At 42.0% G+C, this 23,364-nt stretch overlaps 2 protein-coding genes across 2 annotated transcripts in view; both read right to left on the bottom strand.

Moving 5' to 3' along the window:
• Positions 1 to 1,280: 1,280 nt before the first annotated feature.
• Positions 1,281 to 7,657, bottom strand: fosb (FBJ murine osteosarcoma viral oncogene homolog B). The gene is made up of 5 exons (XM_061073077.1): positions 7,428 to 7,657; positions 6,978 to 7,126; positions 5,199 to 5,582; positions 4,683 to 4,790; positions 1,281 to 4,326 (listed from the first exon to the last, which is right to left on the bottom strand). Exons 1-5 carry the CDS (start codon positions 7,486 to 7,488, stop codon positions 3,718 to 3,720), a joined length of 1,311 nt encoding a protein of 436 aa, XP_060929060.1. The 5' UTR covers positions 7,489 to 7,657; the 3' UTR covers positions 1,281 to 3,717.
• Positions 7,658 to 19,429: 11,772 nt separating this feature from the next.
• The window catches only part of capn12 (calpain 12), an 11,938-nt gene continuing 8,003 nt past the window's right edge, over positions 19,430 to 23,364 (bottom strand). The window contains exons 10-22 of the mRNA XM_061073712.1: positions 23,128 to 23,364; positions 23,026 to 23,037; positions 22,085 to 22,164; positions 21,663 to 21,785; positions 21,361 to 21,397; positions 21,195 to 21,266; positions 21,051 to 21,096; positions 20,736 to 20,797; positions 20,381 to 20,449; positions 19,934 to 20,012; positions 19,723 to 19,839; positions 19,557 to 19,609; positions 19,430 to 19,456 (exon numbers count right to left, since the gene is read on the bottom strand). The exon at positions 23,128 to 23,364 is cut by the window's right edge and continues 11 nt beyond it. Of these exons, the coding sequence (XP_060929695.1) occupies positions 19,430 to 19,456; positions 19,557 to 19,609; positions 19,723 to 19,839; positions 19,934 to 20,012; positions 20,381 to 20,449; positions 20,736 to 20,797; positions 21,051 to 21,096; positions 21,195 to 21,266; positions 21,361 to 21,397; positions 21,663 to 21,785; positions 22,085 to 22,164; positions 23,026 to 23,037; positions 23,128 to 23,364 (1,014 nt within the window). The remainder of the gene's footprint in view (positions 19,457 to 19,556; positions 19,610 to 19,722; positions 19,840 to 19,933; positions 20,013 to 20,380; positions 20,450 to 20,735; positions 20,798 to 21,050; positions 21,097 to 21,194; positions 21,267 to 21,360; positions 21,398 to 21,662; positions 21,786 to 22,084; positions 22,165 to 23,025; positions 23,038 to 23,127) is intronic.

The following is a 23,364-nucleotide window of genomic DNA, read 5'->3' as shown; positions in this document are numbered from 1 at the left end:
ATGGATATTGTCTCAAAATTAAATATTGCAATCAGTATTAATATTGTTACATAAACTGTTAATTAAAGCAATACATCATCACACTTGACATATAGTAGCAGTCAGTTTGATCACTGCATGAGTTGCTACATTATGTTCATCCAAGGGGACAATAAGTATTGCATGTCATACCAAGGAGAGAATGAAATTAGACCATATATGGGACTTGTGGAAAATATAAAGCAACATTCACCTCATCATAGAAAAATAAGAAAGCTCTGGTTCAGTTGACACGTAGATATTGTACAGTACAGGTAAGTGCAGGCAGTTTATGTCTTAAACCTGGCAAGTAAATATTTCTCCTTTTCTTCTTTGTCATCTTGTCTAATTCCTAAGCCAATTCAGATGTAATTGAAACATTATAAAAATAAAATTAAAAAAAGCAATTTCAGACAACTTCAATTAAATCTAAGGCAAAGGAATTAAATGAAAGAGTCTCACATGTTGTCTGTTGATCAGCGGGAGTTACTGTAAGTGTTGAGAGCAGGTACAGCATAAGTGCCCTCCGAGATGTGTCTTATCACACTTAAAGACGTAGCAGTCAATTGATATGAAACTATAACAATCACTTCTGGGCTCTCAGAGCTTCAGCTGCAAGGAATCCACTGTGCCACTGGCTTCCTTTCAGAATAAAACGCACCGATGAGAAGAGCAGCATTAAAGCCTCTGCAACAGCAATGTGTGACCTTCGATTGTACAACTTGAAACTGCCTTGCATTATAGTATACTATAGTTAGCACCACAAAAACCTATATACATGAGAACTATTCAATATGTCCAATGGTTTTCCTCACACCAGGACATATTCTCATCACATTTTCATTTTGAGACAAATCAAAATGCATCTCCAACATCTGTATAGACAAACAGTTGTTATTCAACATTTGAAATAATGAGGTCTGCCCGTTTTCTGCACCGAGAGCCAAAATTCATACAATTGATCTGATCATTGCCTTAAATAAACTGTTTATTTATTAAAAATAAGGTTCCTTATCCAGCAAATACAATCACAATTTGTTTTTTTTTACTTGATTAGGCAACGCATTTGATTGAGTACAATAATGGAAAAACTTTAACATGATAATGTTCATATCAAGGCAAAACCTGCAGTTATCCTTCAAAACACACTTTTCAGACAGGAAACAACAGTGTTATTGAGAGATATGTTTATACTGGACAGAAATGCATACTGGGTATGAAATACTTTTGTCTGTAAATGAAACAGGTAAGTCACCACGATGTAGTCTAAACTCTTTTAATGTGTATTGAAAGTCACACAGATTTTTCCCCCTCATTTTTTATCTGCTAAGGGTCAAGTGGCATCAAGGTGTCAGTAGGTTTAGGACAGACCTCACAGAGAAAATCAAGCAAACAACAGATGTTCCCACAACCTTCTAACATCAGAATCATAAAAGTACATTTAATCTAACTGGATAGTGCTTTATATTGTTTATAAAACATATATACACACTGATAGAGGCATTGACATCGTGCTTCATGTTAAAGGACAGGGCAGCTCTTTAAATCTAATATAGTTTTGTTTGTTCCTTTAGAAAAATATTCTTTTTAAAACTAAACCTCCGCAATATTTTTTCTTTCTCTTCTTTAATGACAAAAATATCCCATCTAGCTCTGCAGACATTCATACTTTACAATCATGGTGCATACACTTATATATACATGTTACCTGTATGTATATGCATATAGACTTATAATTTTTTTTGTAGTGCACAACATGCCTCTGAAGTTGCCAAATGAAAATACAATAAAATAAGGAAACAATACTTATAATGTAATAATAATAGTAACAGTAACAAGGAAACCTCTTGGTTAAAAAATTATAAAAAGTAAAAACAAAAAATGGAAAGGCAACAGTACGAGAGAAAGCAGAGGTCATTGGAAAAAAATTAAACACACAAACATACATTAACATTAAAATATATAACAGTTCTCACGTGAACATACAGGAAAAACAAATTTTACAAATTCACAGGCGAAGAAAAGACGCTCACTCCACAACGATCGGCCCATGTTTTGTTTTTTTTAAATCCTCTTTTGTTCCCGGGTCTTGCTTTGTGCTCTCTCACCACATCAACCTCAATAAAGAAAGAAATAAACGGGCCAGGTGCCTCCGAGTGGTAGCACTCCCAATAAACGCACCCCCAGCTCGTCTCCACTGAGAGAGCCGGGGGGGTACAGAGACCACCGAGCCCAATGCTTAGAGGTTGTCTGAATCACTCCAAAAAACGGTCCCTCCTTTGAATCCTCTGATTGATTCTCAGCAAAACTCTGAGCTGGTGCGATGCAACAAAACGTCTGTATCTTCAGTTCAGAGACTATGTGCACACGTAGGCCCAGGGTGATGAAGCCCTGTGGTATGGAGGTGTGTTTTACTGAGGGCATCCTCCCACACGGTTGGCAAGAGCACGATATGTTTTCTTTCCTATTTTAACTTTTTTTTTTTTTAAAGAATTTGGCTCATTCTTTGTTTTCAACATTTGGTTCCGAAAATCGATAGTTATCCATCACCTCTCCATTTGAGTCTGTCCAGGTTGCTTGGACTTCCTTCCTCCACTCCTGTTAAAATCTCTCTCCACCTACTTTTAATCTGCCTCAGAACATCAGATGAGACTTATCGTCATCTTGTAAAAATGGCTCAGCAGAGGACAGCAGCATCCATCTCGCATTTTGGGTTCATCAATTATTTGTCTGTGTGCGTGTGTTAGAAATGTAGCTGCTGCGCCGTTAGGATCAGAGATAGAAGATTAAGGTTCTTCTGTATGTGTCCATGTCCTTGTATGAGAGGGTGCTAAGGGGCGTGTTAGTTAGGCCGTCATTCACTCAAGGTCCCAGGGGTCGGAAGGGGTCTTCGGGCTCTCGGGGGATGAAGACTTCAGGGAGAGGGAGAAACACAGAGAAAGAATAGGAAAAACAGAGATGGACTAGAGATGGTTCGCATGGCAGGTAGGCAGACGGCAGAAGTATTTTTCAAAACAAAGGAAGAAAACACAAGATTTAGCAGAGCCTGTGATATTCAGATCCTATACGTGCCAAGTCCAAGCAGCATGTGAAGAAGCGGAGGGATGTCGAGCAGATGAAGGGTTAGAGGTAAGCCAGCGTTCAGCAGTCTCCCACAAAAAAGACCCGGAACCAAGTGTCTTTCGTCCGTCTCTCAGATTTGCACAAATACATTCAGCAAGAGCAGAAGGGAGAAAGTTATGGAAAAGGATGAGAGCAAGAGCACTGGGAAGGGGGCGACCGACAGAGGGAACAAGGTGGGGCCTCTGGTGCGTGTTGCACTGTAAAGTGAAATTATGTTATTAACTGTACATGGTGAAGATTCAGAGTATTGGTCGTGTGTTATTATGTTAATGCACGTAAAAGTGGCAACTTGGACGTGGTTTTTAATTCACTTCTCTCGTCCAGTTGCAGGAATTCTGATAATACAAAACCAGAATTTATTCAATATTCAAGCTCAATATTTAGGGTTTGTATGGCTCTTTTTTGGAATGTATTTCAGATTGGTAAACTTTAACCCATTCAGATACAAATGACTGTTTCTTTTGTTTTAATCTGTGAGACTGATTGGCACTGTGCATATACTAGCCTCAGCCTCTACTTCCAGGGAGTACAATGTATCTGCGTGTTGATATGTGTGCGCATGTGTCTGTCGGTCAGTCAGAGCGCCAACAGCGAAGGCGAGTTCAGGGAATCAGATGACTGCTCGCTACTGCTGTTCCTCTGGTTGGCACTGACCCCGCAGGCTCCCTCTGGGTAGGTGAACACAAATGAAGATGTGTATGAGGTGTTGTAGCGGCCAATGGCGGCATCGTCATGGTTACCACCACCACCGTCGCTGGCCATAAGGCACGGCCCACCAGGTACTGGCTCACTTGAGCCATAGAAAGAACTAGAAAACTCTACCTCCTGCATTATCCCTTGCTGAAGTTGCTGCTGAAGTTGCTGCTGAAGTTGCTGCTGCTGCTGCTGAACCGGAGGCTGGGACTGTGTGGAGGCCGGATGGGGGGTGTAGGCAGGAGGAAGAAAGAAAGAGTCTTCCTTCACAGCCAAACCCACAATGGAGACAGAAGGTTGCAAGGTCTGGGGAGGGAGCTGGGCCTGGACCGGAGGGAGTGGCGCTGGGCCCTGTGGATGCTGGACCTGGTATTGGATCTTACAGGTGGGCTGGTGGGCCACCAGGACAAACTCTAGGCGCTCCTTCTCCTTCTGCAACTCAGAAATCTCGGACTCCAGCTCAGCCTTCTCCTCCTCCAGAATGTCCGTCTCCTGTGGGCAGGTACAGAGAATGATAGAAACAAGGGAGCAGGACACAGATGGGTGAGGTGGGTAGAGGGGGGGAGAGAAAGTGCAGGACAAAGAGGGAAGATAGCATTGTTAGCTATACCAAACTTCTGCTTTAATGTTTGTAGGAATAACTTCCTCACCTGCAATTCTGTAGGGTGGCTTATAAAAGCTTATAATCAGCCATGAATATTGTAGGTACAATAGTCTGACTTTAGCTAAACAGTGCATTAGCTTAATTCACTCTCTTATACATACATATTAGCACACAATGCTATATTTGGAAACGTCAATTATGTAATTATGATCATTACTAAGGGTGGCAGCTAAAACAAGCTCACCGACTGCAATCTGTCTGTGAGCTCTCGTCGGCGGTTTCTGCACTTGGCAGCGGCCATCTTGTTTCTCTCTCGACGAACACGCCTCTTCTCCTCCTCCTCGGGTGTTAGCTAGGATGACGAGAAAAAATTAATTTCATTAGATTTAAAGTTCTACCTTTGTTCTCGGAAATATTTTTAAATTTTCCAAGCAGCAATGGTGGAGACTCTTGATAGGGGGCCGGTCAGTGGGACCATTTCAACTGTGGCCTAATAAAACAAAAATGTAAACTTTTCCACTGCATATTAGTAATATAGTTTATCAGCCTTAGTAACTAATTCCGTACATGACATAGAATTTTGTGTGTTATCCATGCCCCTGAAAGTTTTGTCCTGAAAGTTTTGTGCACACCACTGCTCAACAGCACAGTCAATAGTAGACAGCTCATATTTCTTATGTGTTCATGTAAGGGCTAAACCTATATGCTGCATGTGTAACACGTGAGGGTCAACAAACAAACATGCAACACACACACTTACAAACACACCAACATCTCCATCGTCACTCACAGACTCCTCACGAGCGCGGCGGCTGCGGGCTCGAGACTGGCGCATAGGGCCCGGGGCTGGGCCCGGAGTTTCTGAACTCGGGGGAGTGAATCCAGACCTCAATGAGTAACTGGGGCCTGGCATATCATAAGGGTCAATAAGTGACACTGGCTGGGTCATGGCTGTGGTGCCACTGGACCCACTTTGTCCAGAGGCCTGGGAAGAGACGAGGGTTGGCTGCACCATCCACTGCAGGTCCTGACTGGTGGTGATGGCGGTGACGGTTGGCACAAATGAGCCGGGCATCTCCACTCCGACACTGGTCCCTGGCCCGCTGCCCGCAATGCTCAAGCCAGCTCCCACTGACACACACTCCTGATGAGAACAATATAGAAAATCTGTAAGTTCAATACAGCACATGAAACTTAAAACTACTGCTTAATGAAACAGATGCAGGAATAAATAGAGGCCTTGTTGACATTTAATTTCAATCAAGATCTGATTTACTTTGGGAAAAGGGCTAGTTACATTTATAGGAAAGATATGTGGCAAAACAATTTTTTTTATATATATTTAAAAAAGGCAGTAGTATTTATTACTTGTGACAGTCGTTATGAAGTATTAACTTATATTTGCATATCAATACATCATAGTTTTTAGTAACCATAGCAGGCTGTTTATAGATATAGCTAAATATGGGGACTTAAAATAAAATGTTGCCTTTAACTCAATGTAAGTGCGATGCAACTTTATATAACTGAAATAATACAAAATGTGGTTTCAGAAAATGTAGAAAAGTGTATCAACCATGTGCTGAGAGGAAAAGGGCAATGACAAGGGGGAAGTGGCAGTAGTTTTATAATTGTGCAAGTTTTTGATACGTCACTCTAGGATAAATTAAAGGCCAAATCTGCTTTTTTTTTTATCCTTTTCGTTTAATTTTAGACCTGAGGAGAACACTGTCATTAATATTCATACAAAAGAGCGGAGAGAACATGACAGGCAGCTGTGAGAGTGGACGCCTCGACCAATCGGGTCCCTCGGCCGGAGACTTTCCCCTCCTCCTTCCTCCTCCTCCGTCACACCCCCGGTGTTCCCCTTGGCAACGCAACGTAGCAGTCCAAAATAGAACGAGCACGTACGTCACGGCGAGGCCTGTGCGAGGAGAGTGGAGCGCGTGGAAGGAGGGGGCGGGGCTCCGGCGCTGACGTAGGAGGGTTCCAAAGCGCTGTCATCCGTTCTGCGGACCGAGCACGTTGTCACCGGGGCTACCGGGGGCTACCGGGGGGCTACCGGGGGCTACCGGGGGCAGCACACACAGGAGAACACACACCGAGCCAGTGGTGGACCCATGGAACTTTAAATCTGACTACAGCAACACGGTTATACAAGTTGAATGGCTTTAACACCACCAGCATCCACCAGGAATAAAGATCGAGTCCTATTCGGGTCTGAGTCATATATTGTTCGATGTCAGCGTTTTGTATATAATTTTTTTTGTTATTCATCCTGCAAATCTCAGATCTCTATGACATTACAAAATTCCTGAAATTAAACTACCACATATAAAACTGTGCCTAATAATAGTAAAACAAACTTCACCTTTTAAAAATAACAAACATAGCATTTATGACACTGGCATGCAGATTTTTTTTTAGGTTATCTGGAAACATGTTGGAGAAAGCACGTAGCCTATTTGATGGTATTATCCTACTTTGTTCTCATATAGGCTCCATGCAGTATGTTTCCTTTAAAAGTCTCTGACCATACCTGCGGAGCACTGGTGGTCGGCGGGCTGCCGAAGGAGTCCACGGAGGAAAGGCACTCTATGGATGGGGACGAGCTTCCTGGGGATCCGCTGTCGGGGTCGCCGGGGAACCCTTGGTACATTCCGCAGGGACTCAGAGAGAAAGCGGGACCTGCAGGCACAGAGGAGAGACCTCCATGTCAGACACAGGCATGCTACTCAATATCATGTTAACTAAGTATTGTAAAAGTTGGACAATGCTTCCAACAGCGTCTGCATAGAAATGTGGATCACGGAGATCTGCAATAACACACGTTTCATGCGTAAAAGCGAGTCTATGTAACATGTGTAGGGTGAGATGTCTTAACCTCATATCACCAGACTCTAGGGCAGCGGTGGACACATGTTTCTGACCTCCTCTAACATAGCGGTACTTTTCTTTGCTTATCAACATAAAGTCATCCCAGACTCACCGTTACTGGTCTTGTTATCTCCCGCTGAGGTGCTCTTGGTTTCTCTCCAAAAAAGTTGCATGAAGAAGCTTTAATCCAGTTTCCCCCGCGTTTCAGTGGGGAAAGTGTCCGGGTCGAGTCCGAAAAGAAGTCCTCTCGTTCGGCTTGAAACTCCCCTGGATCCGCTCCTCACACATCCGATTATAAATCCATAAAGTCCGGAGGACGAGAAGTAGTATTACGGCGCACGGTAGCAGACCTTGTCTTATGAATGAACCATCCTCCCGAGTACAAACAAGGCATTTCTAGCGTCTTCGCCCCGCCTCGGAGTTCCGCTGATGACGTACATGTGCCCATATTTGTACGTTGCTGTTGTGTTTGGTATCCTTGGTGACGTTGAGGGATTCCCTCTCTCACAGTGAAGCGGACCAGCAGCTCACCTCGCCAACGGATAATAATAGAAGTTTTTTTTTTTATACTATCACAGGCACGAGATGTTTCTCACTGTCTGACTATTTCGGAGAGGAAATTTCAAGAAACTACAGACGGATAAATATGGAAAGTTTTTATGACTGTCTTTATGCGTGTATAGTTAGGAACATTGTTGGGGGTGATGGCCACGTCATTACATTGTTATATTCCTTTAATATCCACAGTTCTATGTAAGCAAATATTTGGGGAATGTTATTGCGTTGTGTCGTTTTCTGTGTTTTAGGCTAAATAAACAGAAAAGATAATATCCTTTGGGCTCTCAAGGGTAAACACCATACAGCCTATATCGTGTGGAAAACGTCAGAAGAAATACAACACCGACGGCTCTATACGTCTGTGGACACAATGGCCTGTTTAGGAATCCCTTCAGGCATGCGAGGGAAGTCCTTCTGAGAAGCTTCTCAGGACACGCCCTGGGGAATCCTCTACTGGGAGGAAGGAATCCGTCACATCCATGTGTGAACTGAACCTGACGTCAGGCTCAGGGGCGAGTATAGATCTACATATGGATGTGCGTGTAGGCAGGACTCAGCAAAAAAACAACAACAACAACAACAGCCCAATTCAGCTGAAACATTATAAATAAATAAAAACATAGATCGGTCAACAGAAGTGTGATTGTGACATGGACACAGTGGGCAGCAGTGACGGCAATCAGCGCCTGTCACCGCGAACATCACCGAGCAGATAGTGATTCACTGTCCTACATGCCTACAGGCGGACACCCATGGGAATGTGGCAGGTGGGAGGTTCGCTTTTCGGGGAAAAAAAAGGCGATATTACGGAGCCCACGCTTTCTTCTGTTTTGTGGGTTTGTGATGTCAAACAATGTGTCACCGGGCGGGAATGCTGCTGTGTAAGGACTGTACAGCTCCACGGTTGAACATGGCCCGGGCGACAAGGGAAAGGGCTGCAGAGAACAGGGTGCTAGTCAGGGCTGCGGCGACGTCACAGGCGAGGATCCACGGAGGACACGGTGTCCCATCCGGGCTCCCGTTACCGGCGGGGTGCCGTGGTGAACCACCGGGATGACGAGCAGCTCCGGCCGAGGCAAGTTGCCCACGATGAGGGGGATTGTTGAGGTGAAGGGAGGACAAGTCAGTCGATAACAGCATGACTTGACGGTGTGTGGGCAAGTATACCCGAATATAACTAAGATAAGATAGGATAAGATAAGATAAGATAAGGTAAGATAACATAACATAACATAACATAACATAACATAACATAACATAACATAACACAACATAACATAACATAACATAACATAACATAACATGATATAACATAACATAACATAACATGACATAGCATAACATAACATAACATAACATAACACAACATAACATAACATAACATAACATAACATAACATAACATAACATAAGTTAAGATACAATTTTATTGATCCAAACACCAGATACATTCAGTTGTTACAGCAGCAGGCAACAGTCAGGCAATAGAATAAACGAATATAAAAAGGCAATAGAATAAAAATCTATAATGTTGAGTATGTACATTATATTCACCGTTTCACTGTAGTGGTGTGTATGAAATGAAATGTTTCTACATAAACACAAATGTGCAAAAAGTTATTTTCTGTTTAAAATAGTGCAACTATAAGTAACTACAAACTAATGATGACCTTTTAAAGCTATACATATTATGAAAGTTGTTGACAACATAATATATGTTTCACTTTTGAACAGTCTACGGTATAAAATATAAAAAAGTGCAAGTATCGCCAGGTTAGACGAGTTATTTCGGTTCAAACAGGCGGCAGGGACCATGTGCTATAACCACGGGTCTGATGCGTGTGTGTAGCGTTTCGTCGCCATGGATACGCCGTCGCCTCTGACGCAAGCACGTATAAATTTGGTTCTTTTTTGTTATGCCGCCTAGCAACCGGTTTCCGTGGTAACCGGCTCTGAGTGTGAGACAGCAGCGGCCACACAATGTGGCTTCCGGATTCTTTCTGTGCAGAGAACAGGAGAAACTCCGATTGTGTGACAGCGACGATTGTTGTCGTTTCTAGCGCAGTTCAGACCGTCAGCGGCCATCGTCTCTCAGGTTGTAACGTCAGGGAAAGTTCATTTGACGGTGTTGACTTTCGCCAAACTCGCGTTTTGTTCCTTCCTGGTCATCGCCTGTAAAATGCGGAGCACGGTACATAAATGATTTGCGTTTTGTTGTTTGTCGTCGCGTTGTAAACGTGTAGGAATCTAATGGAACCATGGAAAACCTTTTTTTATTATTGCAATAAACAGATTCATCGTCAGACAACACGATTAAATAAACCTTTTTTTCCACGGACAAGTGGCAACAGCAGCTGATACTTTATAGAAAAGGTAATCAGTTTTTAATTCTGCAGGTTGTCTTGCATTGAATTTATTTTAATTAAATGTTTTTTATATCGTAGGGATAATATATTTTTTAGGGAATCCTTGTCAGGCAAATACATAAAACAATAAAACAATAATGCACTTAAGGAGTATCAAAGAAAAACAACACATTTTATGAAGTGTAGTTGTGTCCTGGTTTCCTTTTTATACTTGAGATATCGCTTATAACTATCTGCTATTTATATTATCACTTAATATGCTTATTATTTTATGTAAATATATCACACCATAATAGCAAATAGTGAAAAGTAGCTGTCACACAATCCCCACAGTTCTTAGTCACTTCTATAACATGTCTAATGCAATATCCCCAATTATTTGGTGTTAAAAAGAAAAGGCAGAAAATCCTTCATTTTAGTGCTGAAATCAGAAAATGTTGGTGATTGTTGACTAACACGACTATTCAATAATCAAAGTTGATGTTGGTACATTTTCTGTGACTCAACTTATCATTGCAGTTTTAATTTGAAAGTTGTAAAATAGGCCTGAATTTAAAGTTGTGCGTAATTCTGCTTGTTAAAGCTTGTTAAAAGTAATATATCTGTATCTAAATCTCTCATATAGCCACGGCTACATTTAGATAAACAGCAGTATGAAACTTTACATGAGACTTCATTCCTGTCTCTAAACTGTAACGTTCCTCGAAAGTTTGTTTGTTTACACCTCGTGGTGGTTTAGACTCCAGCCCGGTAAAAAAAATAACAGATGCAGTGTTGTCTCAGGCCGCTGATGTGCTTTGTTTTGCTTCCCCCTGTTTCTTAGCATACTTTCGGGAAGCCACTAACTTGCACTGTGCTCATGAGGCCAGCCCCTGTTTCCTCTTGGAAGGCGGGCTGTGTTTGCCTAGTTGGCCTGCCCAAAATATTTGTTACCAAGCAACGGTTCAGTCGGTCCCACCTCACAGTCGTTTTGTTTACACCCCTTCTGGCTCCCTAGCCCAACAACATTGCATAACTCCCAGGCTTTCCCCACCTCGCTGAGAGAAATTTGATCGGTCTGCTCTCCCCAGCCAACCAAAATGTCTGTTACCCTCATACCATAGTTTTTCCCTCAGCCACTCAACAGTTTCCTTCTGCCTTTGTCTGCAGTTTTCTGTCTGAGCTGCTCTTATTCCAACAGCCAAAACTGAAACTGAGTCTAAGATTGTTTATAACAACGCTATGCTTGACTCGACTTTCAGGCCAGCCTTTGGCTAGAAATCCCTGAGGTTTTATTGCTTCATGATCTGTCATGTTGGGGGGGTTAGGTCTCCCCCTGTGAACATTTAATAACACATCTATTATTTTCTAAATCCCCTAAATCTTTCTTTGCAAAGTTGAAGGCCTCCCTGCAATCCTATGTAAACATGGCTTGTGTACCGAGTATTAACTGACGTAGTTCAATTAATCAAAATTAAAACAGGAGGAGTTCTACTTTTATTAATGTTTCAGACGAGATTGAGCCAGAAACTTTTGAACTTTTACAGTAGCCCTTCAGCTTGAGCATGTTCAGTTTGAAGGAACTGTGTCAACCACAGTAATAATTTCCTTTTTCAACATTATTCTTTACCTCCCCGGTTTTTGCCTCAGTTCATGTAGTTGAAAAATAGAGGAGTGCAGAGTTGTTAAGTTTTCTTTATTCAGGTCAGAGAGCACTTTCTTCAGCTTTCTGTCTTTCAGTCGACTCTGTGTTTTGTAGCTGAACCACAGACCAGGAGAGGAGCTAAGAAATAAAATAAAATAAAAGAGTATCGTCCTTCAACTCCCCCTGAGTCCCTGTAGTGCTCCTCGTCTTATTTAGACACGCAACCTGAGTTTCTAATTCGTGTTTCTTACTTTAGTAGGTTGAATTAGTATGATTTTCAGTTAAATTTGACCTTATGTTCAACTGTTCATCTTCTGGTGCCTATGTGCCCACATTTAACCACAGAGCAGTTCACTAAGCAAGTTATGCAAACCTGAATACCTCAGGTGCCTGAGAGACATCCAGAACAGGTACCCACATATTAGCTGCCTCCATCTGTTGTGAATATACACAGCGTCATCTCGTCCTAAAGGATGAGCCCAGACAATTTCAACTTCAAAGCTATGTTACCAAAACACATAGACACGCACTGCCTGATAACTCTAGTCTTTGGTCATGTGCAGTAAGAGCACAGGCAGCTTGGTCAATGACAGACAGGTACACAACAAATCATTTAATCTAAACCCAATTAAATGATTGGTCATGTTTATTAAAAGTGCTGGTGGGCCACTGATTTCTTATTCACTTTCATCTTTATTTATTGGTGGCTGTCAGGATGTGAAGATGATTCCTTGGGCAATAACTTATTAACCATAGCTTTAACACATTTAAAAAATCCTAATAACATATGGACAGTGAATAATGCCTGAAATTGTAATAGCTCAGGCGAAGCAGTAATTGGAAAACATTTTTTTAAAGAAGCAAATAAGACAGTGGAAGGTTCAACAAATGCTTTATATGTTAGTTTATTCTTTTAGCCACTCTCCAGAACTTGTAATCGGACGTTTGGTTTGTATCTTGGATAAATTAATGAATAAATTGAAATTTCCCTCTCAACATCTGATTCTTCTTCCAGGTGGACAGATCTTCCCCAGACTCCACAGGATTCCTCAGTAGGATACTCAAACAAACTCCATGACCCTTTCAGTGACTGTAACTGTACAGAGCCGGTTACACTGTTTACACTTGTGACTTTCCAGTTTTTCTCGTTCCCTGCCTCAGCACACAGCTTCACTGCACCTCTGCTTGTTCCCTGTTGATGTTAATGTACCCGTATTTATGTGGCGTAATCCTTCTGGCTCTCTTGTCAAATAACGAACTTGTGTGTTTACAGAAACCTACCAGGCACACACGCACAGCAATCATTTACTGTGATCTGTGTAGAAAGCATTCAGTTGTGCATGCGTCAAAGCCTCGATTGTTGGCTCATCTGAGACAAAGCCTTCTCACATTGTCTCTGGCAGAGTGGAATCAGGCCTCTGATGCTTTCTACCCTCCACGCCGGCGACAGCTTGTGGCCGGAGGCCTTATGTTGTGGGTACGTCCATCTGGTCGTCCCATTCCTGTGAAAATACTTTAAAAACGCCTTGAGAGAATTTCCTCAAATTTGGCACAAACGTTCAGTTGGACTCTTGGATTTAAGATTTAGGTGGTCAAAGGTCAAGGTCATAGTGGAAACCCAAAGAATGCTTCTGTCATCTGGAACCTAAGATCTCAAGTTTGCCTGTAGGGAATTTCTTCAAATTTAGGCAAATGGTAAGAGTTACCTCATTTGACTGGGGGGAAAAAATGATGTCAACTGAAACTGCAGTGGTTGGCCGAGGCATACAACCACAGGATGGTAATTCTAGTTTGGGCATTATTCTGTTTGTTTGGTCTCATCCTAAACCCACATGTGTGCAACCAAAAGTAGGATATCCTCATTTTAGAATTCGTGAGATCATCACTAAATCATCTTTTTAATTATCCACAGCGTCAGAACAATTGGCACTCTCTCCCCTTCCGTAAGTGCAACCATGAACGTCAGCACTGTGTTGCAAAAAGCCGAGTAGATGGCCCCGCTGTATCTTGCACTGCATGGGAGTCGGATGCCTAAAGTTGAACGCAATCAGTGGGCTTTAGTGTTGCATAGCTCTCTGTGACTCAGACACAAGCAGCGCGTCAATCCTAGTCTACTTTCAATAGGCTCGCTGCCAGTCAGGGAGGGAAAGTGCCAGAAAGAGGACATGAGCGAGAGGAAGAGAGAATGAGGATGAGATCAGAAGTTGAAAGTAACTCTGGATATTTAGTAAGACACCGCAGCTAAACACAGTGTTGAGGCTTTGACATATGAGTTCTTCATTGACTCTTATGGTGTTTCTATTATTTTGTCCACCACATTTATATCAATGACAGAAGGCAATTAAATCAAATCCATCATTTTGGAGTGGTTCCATTAGACTGCTCTAGAACACTTTATAGGTCTAATTCTATTACTGCTACAACAGTACATTCAAGTATCATGACAGGGAGCCAACTCTAAGACCCTGAAACTGAAGCAGCCAAATGGAATTTATCCATTGTTCATTTTTATCAACCGCACTTGAGCTTTTCTGAATTGTACTATGTGAAATGTCACACGGTAAATGGACTGCTTTTTATATATATAGCACTTTTCTGCTCTGTGGGCCTCTCAAAGCTCTTAACAATGTATGTCTCATACACCCATTCACACACACACACACACACACACACACACACACACACACACACACACACACACACACACACACACACACACACACACACACACACACACACACACACACACACACACACTTACTTATTATGGACACACGCAGATTGTGGTCTTACATGCAAATTATATTCTGACAGCTTTTATTCTATGACGCATTGAGAAAAAGTGGTCCTGTTACATATAACACCAGCTCCTACATTATTCGCCTAACAAAAGTGGAATTATGAGTATTTCAACATTGCCTTAAGCAAATGTTTCAATACTGAAATAAAATAACTTAACTATTTTTGTATAAACATTAACAATCTTGCATGATATACGAATATGCTCATTTTGATTCAGTAAAGTAACTTGGTCTCCCTAATGTAGCCAAGTAGAAAATTTCAATATTTCCCCTGGAAATGTGGTGGAACTGAAGTATAAAGTTTCTTAGCATGAAAATACTAAAACCACAAATGTACAGTCTACTTGAGAAACTTTCAAACAATAGAGTCTGTGTACATGGGACGGTTTTGTTCCAAGGCTTAACTCCTGAAACAGTAACTTAAAGATTAAAGTGACTTTCCACTTCATGTCTTTGCATAGTCTCACGAGTAAAAGAGCTTCAGGCCACATTGTTCAACCTGTAAAAACCTGAAAGAACCATCAGAGCTGAAACGTCAATATGTAAACACCACAGTGGCTGTTTCACTTGTATTTGTACTCTCTGGATCACATCAGGTATGAAATACGACACGTATACACACAGCCTGTACTGTACAAATAAGCTGCACTTCAAGGCTGGGTTGTGTTATGTATGTGTTGTGTATTTCAACCGTCATCTAAGTAGATTTAAAAATGCGCCTTGCACCTGGATGATGATGAAGAAGATAAGAAGTGCTGGTGCCAATTTCATCATTCCCCCTACTCACGCTCTCTGTTTAATCGTCACTACCCAGAAGGCTTTGTTTCAACCTTTTTCCCTCTGCCCACCCCCCCTCCCCACTTCCTCTCTCCTCCTTACATAAGGAATGCTCTAGTTTTTCAGGGACCAGTAAGAGGGATAGGAACAAAGGGAGTGAGTGGGTGAGGACGAGGGACGGGGAGAGGGTGAGATCTAATGAAGAGAGAGAGAGGAACAAATATGGGGGTTAGAAGAGAGGACTGTGTGTGTTTGTGCGTGTTTGTGTGTGTTTGTTGCACATAAACCTGCATGTGTCCAAGACTCCCCGTCACCTCTCTGGTCATCTCTGCCCACACGCTGCTCCTTCACTCCTCACCCTTTTCTTTTAGATTCTGTGCCACTCATCTCATTTCCTCTCTCTGCATCCACCCTCTCTCTGACACTTGTGGGCATCCGCTTCTCATCATCTGAATCAGTTGTTGGCAAGCTTTGAAATCACCTTCCGTCCGACAGATTGATTAACCCCCGCTGCCTCCATCCTCCTCTACCAGAGAGAAATCCTGGGCGCATAGACTTTCAGCAGCTGGTCCCTGGTTCGACTCCCACATGTCTCTCCCCTTCTCTCTCACGCTGATTTCTGTCCATCCTTCGGTGTCTATCCACCACCTCAAAATCAAGGCTTTAGATCCCTTTTTATTTAAATTGCAGTAATGTATCTAATCCAATATTATAATTCGGACAGGGGCAAATTATTTAAAAACTGTTCCCACTGCTGCTGAGATATGTTTCACTTGTTAAACGTCAACTTCTCACAGACAGTTTACTCGAGTGTAATGAACATTTACTTCAATAAGGGGTGACTTCAATTTAAAAATTAACCAAATGTATTGCCATGCAGAACAAAACGCTTAGACCCCTTGTGATGGGATCAAGGTTTTATTGGTGTTGGGCCGTGTTGAAAGCCCCTGGGGTCTAGACACTGGTGGTGGTTGATGGGATCTGGAGAATCTTGAGGATCTGAATGAGATGAGTGGACTCTGAATATGGAGACCGGAGGTGACTGGGAAGGAGGAGGGTGGCAGCGAATCAAATGAAATTAAATGGCCGTTGATAGTGAGGGAAAAGAACAGATTTAAAAGTTTGGCAGCAACAAAGAGGTTTCACCTTCTTTAACATTGCCAAAAAAAGAACTAATATCTATGAGTGGTCTATTTTAGTTTTTGGTCTCTACCAACTGAGGGAAATATTTGTCCCTTTTGTAACTGAATGCTCTACGATGTCCAGCGAGGAGAGAGACAATCAAAACAGTGAGGTTCTGATTTGAAACTAAATATAGAGCTTTGTAAAGCAAACTCAGGGAATGAGTCTTTATAGGGTTATGAAGAAAACCGTCCCCCCACATACTGTTCCATCCTGAACAAAACAGTGTATCGTTTTTTCACAAAGCGGAAAAGAGATACCTGATACGTCACTAGTTGCTGTTTAATCACCTCAAGTGTATTCATGCCATAAAGTTGGACAAGAAGTGAAAGTTGAAGTTTCAGTGAGGCGTTGCATCATTGCATTATTTCTGTAACAATCTGCCACCCAGAAAGTAAATAGCAGCAACATTATTAGGGGCAGAGAGCAGAGGGAAGAGGTGCTGGGCTGTGGATGCAGACGCCGCCCATGGCATCTCAAATGATCAGCCATCCTTCCTCACGACTTGTAAATAAACACGCACGATAAATACACCCTGCATCCCTTGCCAACACACACTCTTTAAATATCCCAGCTCTGACGACAGAGATAGTGCTGCTCATGACATGAATGCGTGAGGGGGCTAAATTTACTGCCAGGGAGCCAACTTACGCAATCCTCCCATGTCTCCCTCCTGTCTATACAATGGCTCCAAATCTCGGCGTTCTTCAAATCATCCCAGCCCCCCCCCCAGATCCCACCTCCACAGTATACACTACAACTCGGCACTATTCCTGGACCAGCCCCCGCCGCTGTGGCACACAAATACCAGCATCTCCAAGAACAGACGCCAAGCCTGTCAGAGCATCCTCGCATCCCACAGGACGACTGGAGGGGCGGGAGGGGATGGAGAGGAGCAGGTGGAAGGATGAGCACAGCTGCTGTTAAAGAAAATAATCAACAGTGAGAGAGAGAGAGAAAAGAGGAAATAAAGAGTCAGTTTGAGGAAGAGGACACAGTTACAGTAAATCTTGCTTTAGATAGGGCTTTTAATACTGAGCTTATTATTCTCTTTGTTGCATTTTCATTTAAATCTGCTCTCAAGAAGCAGGTTGCTGGTTCGACTCCAGGCTGGTGATCCATTTACTGCATGTCATTCCTCTCCTCTATCCCCATGTTTTTACTGTTTCTCTGTCACCATGCAATATGGGCTAACCCCTTACCCACTTCTCTATCATTGTAGAACTGTGATGCTTACCAACAATAAGCACTTAACAACTGAGGGACTAAACCAAAGCTTCACTATAGTATGAGACCTTCAGGTAAGAACTAGGTGGTAAATGTGTAGGAGATCAAGTGAATAAGTACACAGTAAGGGGCCTGTAAGAAGGGCCCTCAGGAGAGATGAGTCTTCAAGAGGTTCTTGTATCTAGAATAATGCTGCTACTTTGAAAATATTTACCTTTTAGAGGTTTGCATCTGGGAATCTTAGGTATAATTGAAAGAGGTATCTTTAGAATACTGGTTGGTTTTGGGAATACTGGTGAAAAGAATGAAAGCTCCCTGTACGGTGGTAGTCAACAGGGCCCCAAAATGAGAGGAGCCATGAGAATCACTCTCTGTGGGTCCTTCTTGCCTCGCTCTCATCTCTCCATCACAATGCAGATGGACTGTTGCCGAGGGCAACCTGTGTGTACTCACCTAACGATGAACAGGAAGTAGTTTGTGAGCAAAGGTGCTATTAATAGAAACGTGTAGAAAGGACATTTGTGTTTTGTGTTTTGTGTTTTGTGTTTTGTGTTTTGTGTGTGTGTGCGTGTGTGTGTGTGTGTGTGTGTGTGTGTGCGCGTGTGTGGTGTATGTGTGTGCCAGCCGGTGTGTAACAGGGAGAATGAGGATGAGTATTGTGAGACTCAGTTACTAGAGAGAACAGGAGGGGGTAGAAAGAATGAGGGATGGAAGGAGGGAGTGAGGGAACATAGTGGAGGAGGGGACGATTGTGTGTTGACGCTGTACGTGGCGTCAGTGCGATAAGAATAGAGATGGTGCGTGTAACGCTGCTGAGACATCACCCTCACACCCTCAGTGGGGCAGGCAGTAGCTACTCACTGAGTGTGTGTGTGTCAATGAGTGAAAGCGTTCGCTCAGTTATTACCCAGGGTCTGATCATGCGTGCACCGATGAGTAAACTGTTGGGGCAGAAGTTATTTTTCTTCAGTTGTATAATTGCAGTTATGTGTCATTTTATTAGAAGTTTTAGAAACACATTTTCTATTCTCAACTGAAGCATTCAACAATTTCTTTTACAAAAAAGAACAACTTGAGAATATGATGATTGCTTTAGGAGATGGTTTAATAGTGTGGTTTATATTCAGGTGTTCAAAGCAATGTCAAAGCACTTTCTTTTATTTGATCATCAATGCTTTTGAAAGACTGCAAAGAGAGTTAAGACAGCTGTAAACTTATATGTAATAATGTAACACTATTATTTTACTTACTATTTTGACAGTTTATTACAAAATGATAGTAAATGTAATGAGTACTTATATAATAGTATTAAAATAGAATACATTCATTTAAATGATGGGGCTCCTGTTGGCCGTCATCCAGCAAGAACTCTACATTTTAAATCAAGACTATAGCCAGATGTATGAGAATGGTTGAAAGATGAAGCTAGATAAAAAAAATTAAAATAAAAGCATAAACTGTCATAGCCATAGTTGTACAGGAACATATCAAGGAACAGTTTTGCAGTCTTGTGTAATTTGTTTCTGTTTTGGAATCAACAGCCTTCAGTGACTGTGAGGAGACGTCTTCATGGAACATCGTCACAGCATCACAAACTGCAGGAGCCACTGTAGAGGGACGGCAGATGGACAGGGAGCGTGAAGTCAACAACTGGTTCAGGTCAAAGTCACTGTGAACATGATAGATCATATGTCACCAGATACTCACAGCATTGATCCCTTTGTTTTTCACCTCCTCACTGGTCTGTGAATCATACAGAGCTGAGGGGAAGAGGAAGGAAATGACTGCATCCAGTGTCTTCACAAAGACTGAGTAATCATAACTGTATCATGAGATATATAAAAAGATTTGTGCGTTTGTGTGTGTGTGTTACCAAAGAGCTTGCGCAGTCTGGTGAAACATGACACAAAATTGTGGAAGGGCATGTGAAGCTCTCCGGCCGCAAAGCGCTCAGACAGCAGCTGAATTACCTTTCCATCACACTGCATTCCTGGAAAAAACAGACGTGAACAAAGGTGTGAAGTGTGTGTGTGTGAGTGTGTGTGTGTGATTGTGTGTGTGAGTGTGGGCGCATGTGTCCATACCGACAGCTTCCAGTGCTGAGGTGAGCTCAAAGGGGCTCATTGTCCCAGAAGAGTCCATATCAAACTGGAAAAAGATGGACTGAAAGAGAGAGCGGGAATAGAAGAAGTAATAATGACACACACACACACACACACACACACACACACACAAACACACACACACACACACAAACAGGGAGACTCATTGACATAATGCATTCCCTAGCCCCTCACCTTAACCATCACATCTAAATGCCTAACTAACCCTAAACCTAAACCTAATTCTAACCCTAACCCTCAAACAGCCCTTTGAATTTGTGAGGACCAGCCAAAATGTTCTCACAACGTCAAGATGTCCTCACAGTGATGGTATTGAACCAAAATTTGACCTTATAACTAAAGATAGACATGCGCCCATCCACGCAGGCACGCACAAACACACACACATAAACACACACTGTGCCGTACCTGCAGTTTGTGCACACTGGACAGCAGGGTCTCTGCTTGTTCCCGGCTGAGACGAGAGCTTCCTTTAGTCTACACTAAGAGTTAGGGACGTCTCAACAGGACAGAGGACAGACAGAATAATTTTAACAGTAAACAGTTGGGCGACATGATACCTCAACCCTGGGACCGAACTAGGTCAAAGGTGTGAATCTGGCTGGTCAAGGTCAATCACATTTTTACCAGCAAGAGCTGTAACTTTACCGTATCAAAAACTCGTTAAATCTCCAAACTCAATATATATATATATTGCACAGTCAAAGTTGAGCCTGGGTTATAAGGAAGTACAGGGAGTCTGGAGTGTGAGACAGAAGGATACGTCCTCTCCAAAGATGAGCTGTCTGCACGTCTCCAGGGGCAGATGGTAATCTCTGTCGAGAGCTGCGAGGAGATTGATGAGGAGAGAGAGAACATTGGGCTAAATTAGATTCATCTGAAGAAAGTTGAAGGTGAGGACAAGTACAGTCACTTTCATTACTTAACCAAACTCCGCTCACTTCAGACTGCAGCTGTGAGCCTCTGTCTAGACTGCTGACCTCTGAGAAGCTGGACCACTTCCACACTAACACATCACTACTTTGATCCCATCTAGTGGCCACTACAAGTATCGCAGCAAAAAAAAAGTTATTCTCACCTGAGTTCAACATTTTCATGAACATCTTCGCGTTCAGTCTGTCATCCTGTGGGGAAAGATAGAAATTTGATTGTTTAAGCAAACACATCAAACACCATTTTTTTTTTTTATAAGAAGATGATGCAAAGGATGAAGATTTCTTACAGGTCCGGCCTCCTCATCAAAAGTCTTCTTAACTCTGCTGTGATCCTCCGGGGTGACTGGACTCGCCATAACCTGATCAGCACAAACAAAGCGTAAACAAACTACATGTGTTTTGGTTGTCTATGGTTTTCAGGTGTTTTCATGTACAGACCAAAGCTGAACTCACCGGGAGGAAGCCAGAGGAGCAGGTGAAGTCCTGAGTCCTGCAGTAAAAACACCACATCAAATCGTTAGCAATGATCTTTTAAATTTAACCTTTGTACAGTTTGAACAGTTTGAATGACAAATAAATAAAAAGCTATAAATAATGTTTGATATTGATACATTAGGATTAATTGGTGAAGTTAATTACAATTCCCGTAAATTGGAAATACTACACCTAAGTCCCATACTCAAGTTCATGCTTATTATAACTTGCCACAAGTTTGAGTGTTTTAGGATCTCAATGATACATTTCCTGGATCTCACCCCAGAGTGTTTCCAGTCTTGGAGAAAATGCGGACAAAGAAATCTCCGAGATTGTTGGGTCGATAAGTGGATCCCACAACGATGTAGTTACCAGGGTCCAGATGCAGCTTCCTCCACACACCCCTGTGGGACAAAGTTCATGAGATATATAGATTAATCTTCAATTATCAACTGAAAACATTGGGTCCAATATGTATGGATATATGGACAATATACGATTCAGTGTTTAAAAGCTGCCACCATCAGAACCATGTGCAATAATATCTTCTGTTCAGTATGGTTAGGATCTGTCCTGTTGTGATATCTGTTTGCATATTGTCATATTTTGGTGGGGTTTATATAAAAATAGCAGGTTTACATAAAAATAAATCATAAAAATATGACAAAGTTTGAAATATAAACTAATAATCAGTCATCTCTACCTCTGAGCCTGATATTTCCCAGAACGACCCACAGGGCGATTTTTCAAGAAGAAGTCACGGCCCAGACACACATCCTGGAGCTGTACGGATCAATGGAAAGTTCAGTAACACAAGTTTGATTGTATGAATCAGATACAAATGAAATACTCATTGGTTTCAACTGGTACTTAAATGTAGGACTTCGATCAGCAATGTATTTATTTTGTAAGTAGAGAGGAAACAGTCACACATCATGTCACAGCACACACACCTTACGCTCACTGTGAAATCAACACAAATAGGTTTTTGTTGTTTGATGAATGTGTCAGATAGACCCATTTCTTTATTATGACACACACAGTGATAATAAGTCCTTCTAGTATGGCTGTAATTAACTGCCCTTCTTTTATATCTATTGTATTTCCTCCTACACAAAGTAATAATGTTTTTCAATGAGTGAAACTGCAACATGAAATTGAAATAACACAGACAGTAATGATAATGTACGTGGGCTGTGATATATACCGTGTCTGTTCTCTCTTTCTTTATACATTAACGTGTCAGAGTTACAGTGTAATTAAATATAAAGTAAGAATGTTAACACAATATTTACCAGAGGTAAGTTTTGTTTTGTTTCTGATTTGTATCTTGTAGACGACCATTTTTTTTTTTACAAAAACAAATATTTTTTATCTATTTGTTCGATGTTTTCTTCCAGTGTACCATAACCAGTCTGTATTTCAATGTTACTTTATTACCACAACATAATTAAACTGCTAATCAGGGTTTGTATTATAAAGTCTCATATGATGTTCCTCCTCTATTAAGTTTCTAAGAATATTAAGGCATTATGTATTTTTGGGATACAACACCAATCTGCATTTTTCCCACAGGAAGTTCCCCCAAGAACTAGGAAGCCCCCCACCCCCATGTATTTTGATGATTTGAACATCTTTACTCACCTCATCAGGAACCTGCAAAAGAAATATAGAGAAACATATGAGTTTATCGATATAATAAAATGGCTGAGCTCCATCATGCTGAAGGAATGGATAGTATCTGACCTTGTAGATGTGGAAAGCTACGTAGAGGAAGTGGACTTTATCCCTCTGCCTGCGATTCTTCTGCAGCAGCTCCACCAGCACCGTGCACTGTTTGGCTTTCTGCTTCTGCTTCTCCGCTCTTTTCTTCTCCTCCGGGGTCACCTCCACCTCGTCATCTTCATCATCCTCATCCTCTTCCTCTTCTTCCTCCTCGGGCTGGTCCTGCTCTCTGAGAATCAACTGGAACTGAGGATTCTT

The sequence above is a fragment of the Limanda limanda genome, chromosome 6, assembly GCF_963576545.1.
Source record: "Limanda limanda chromosome 6, fLimLim1.1, whole genome shotgun sequence".
NCBI classification, from domain to species: Eukaryota; Metazoa; Chordata; class Actinopteri; order Pleuronectiformes; family Pleuronectidae; genus Limanda; species Limanda limanda.
Note: the sequence above shows the minus strand (reverse complement) of the source record. Positions and strands in the feature narration are given on the sequence as shown.

Excerpts from the sequence above, each read along its gene's own strand:
- fosb (XM_061073077.1), bottom strand. The coding sequence starts at position 7,488 with ATGCAACTTTTTTGGAGAGAAACCAAGAGCACCTCAGCGGGAGATAAC. Across the intron at positions 7,127-7,427 it reads AGATAACAAGACCAGTAACG|GTCCCGCTTTCTCTCTGAGT; the intron begins GTGAGTCTGGGA and ends CTGTGCCTGCAG. Across the intron at positions 4,327-4,682 it reads TCACAGACAGATTGCAGTCG|GAGACGGACATTCTGGAGGA; the intron begins GTGAGCTTGTTT and ends ACCTGCCCACAG.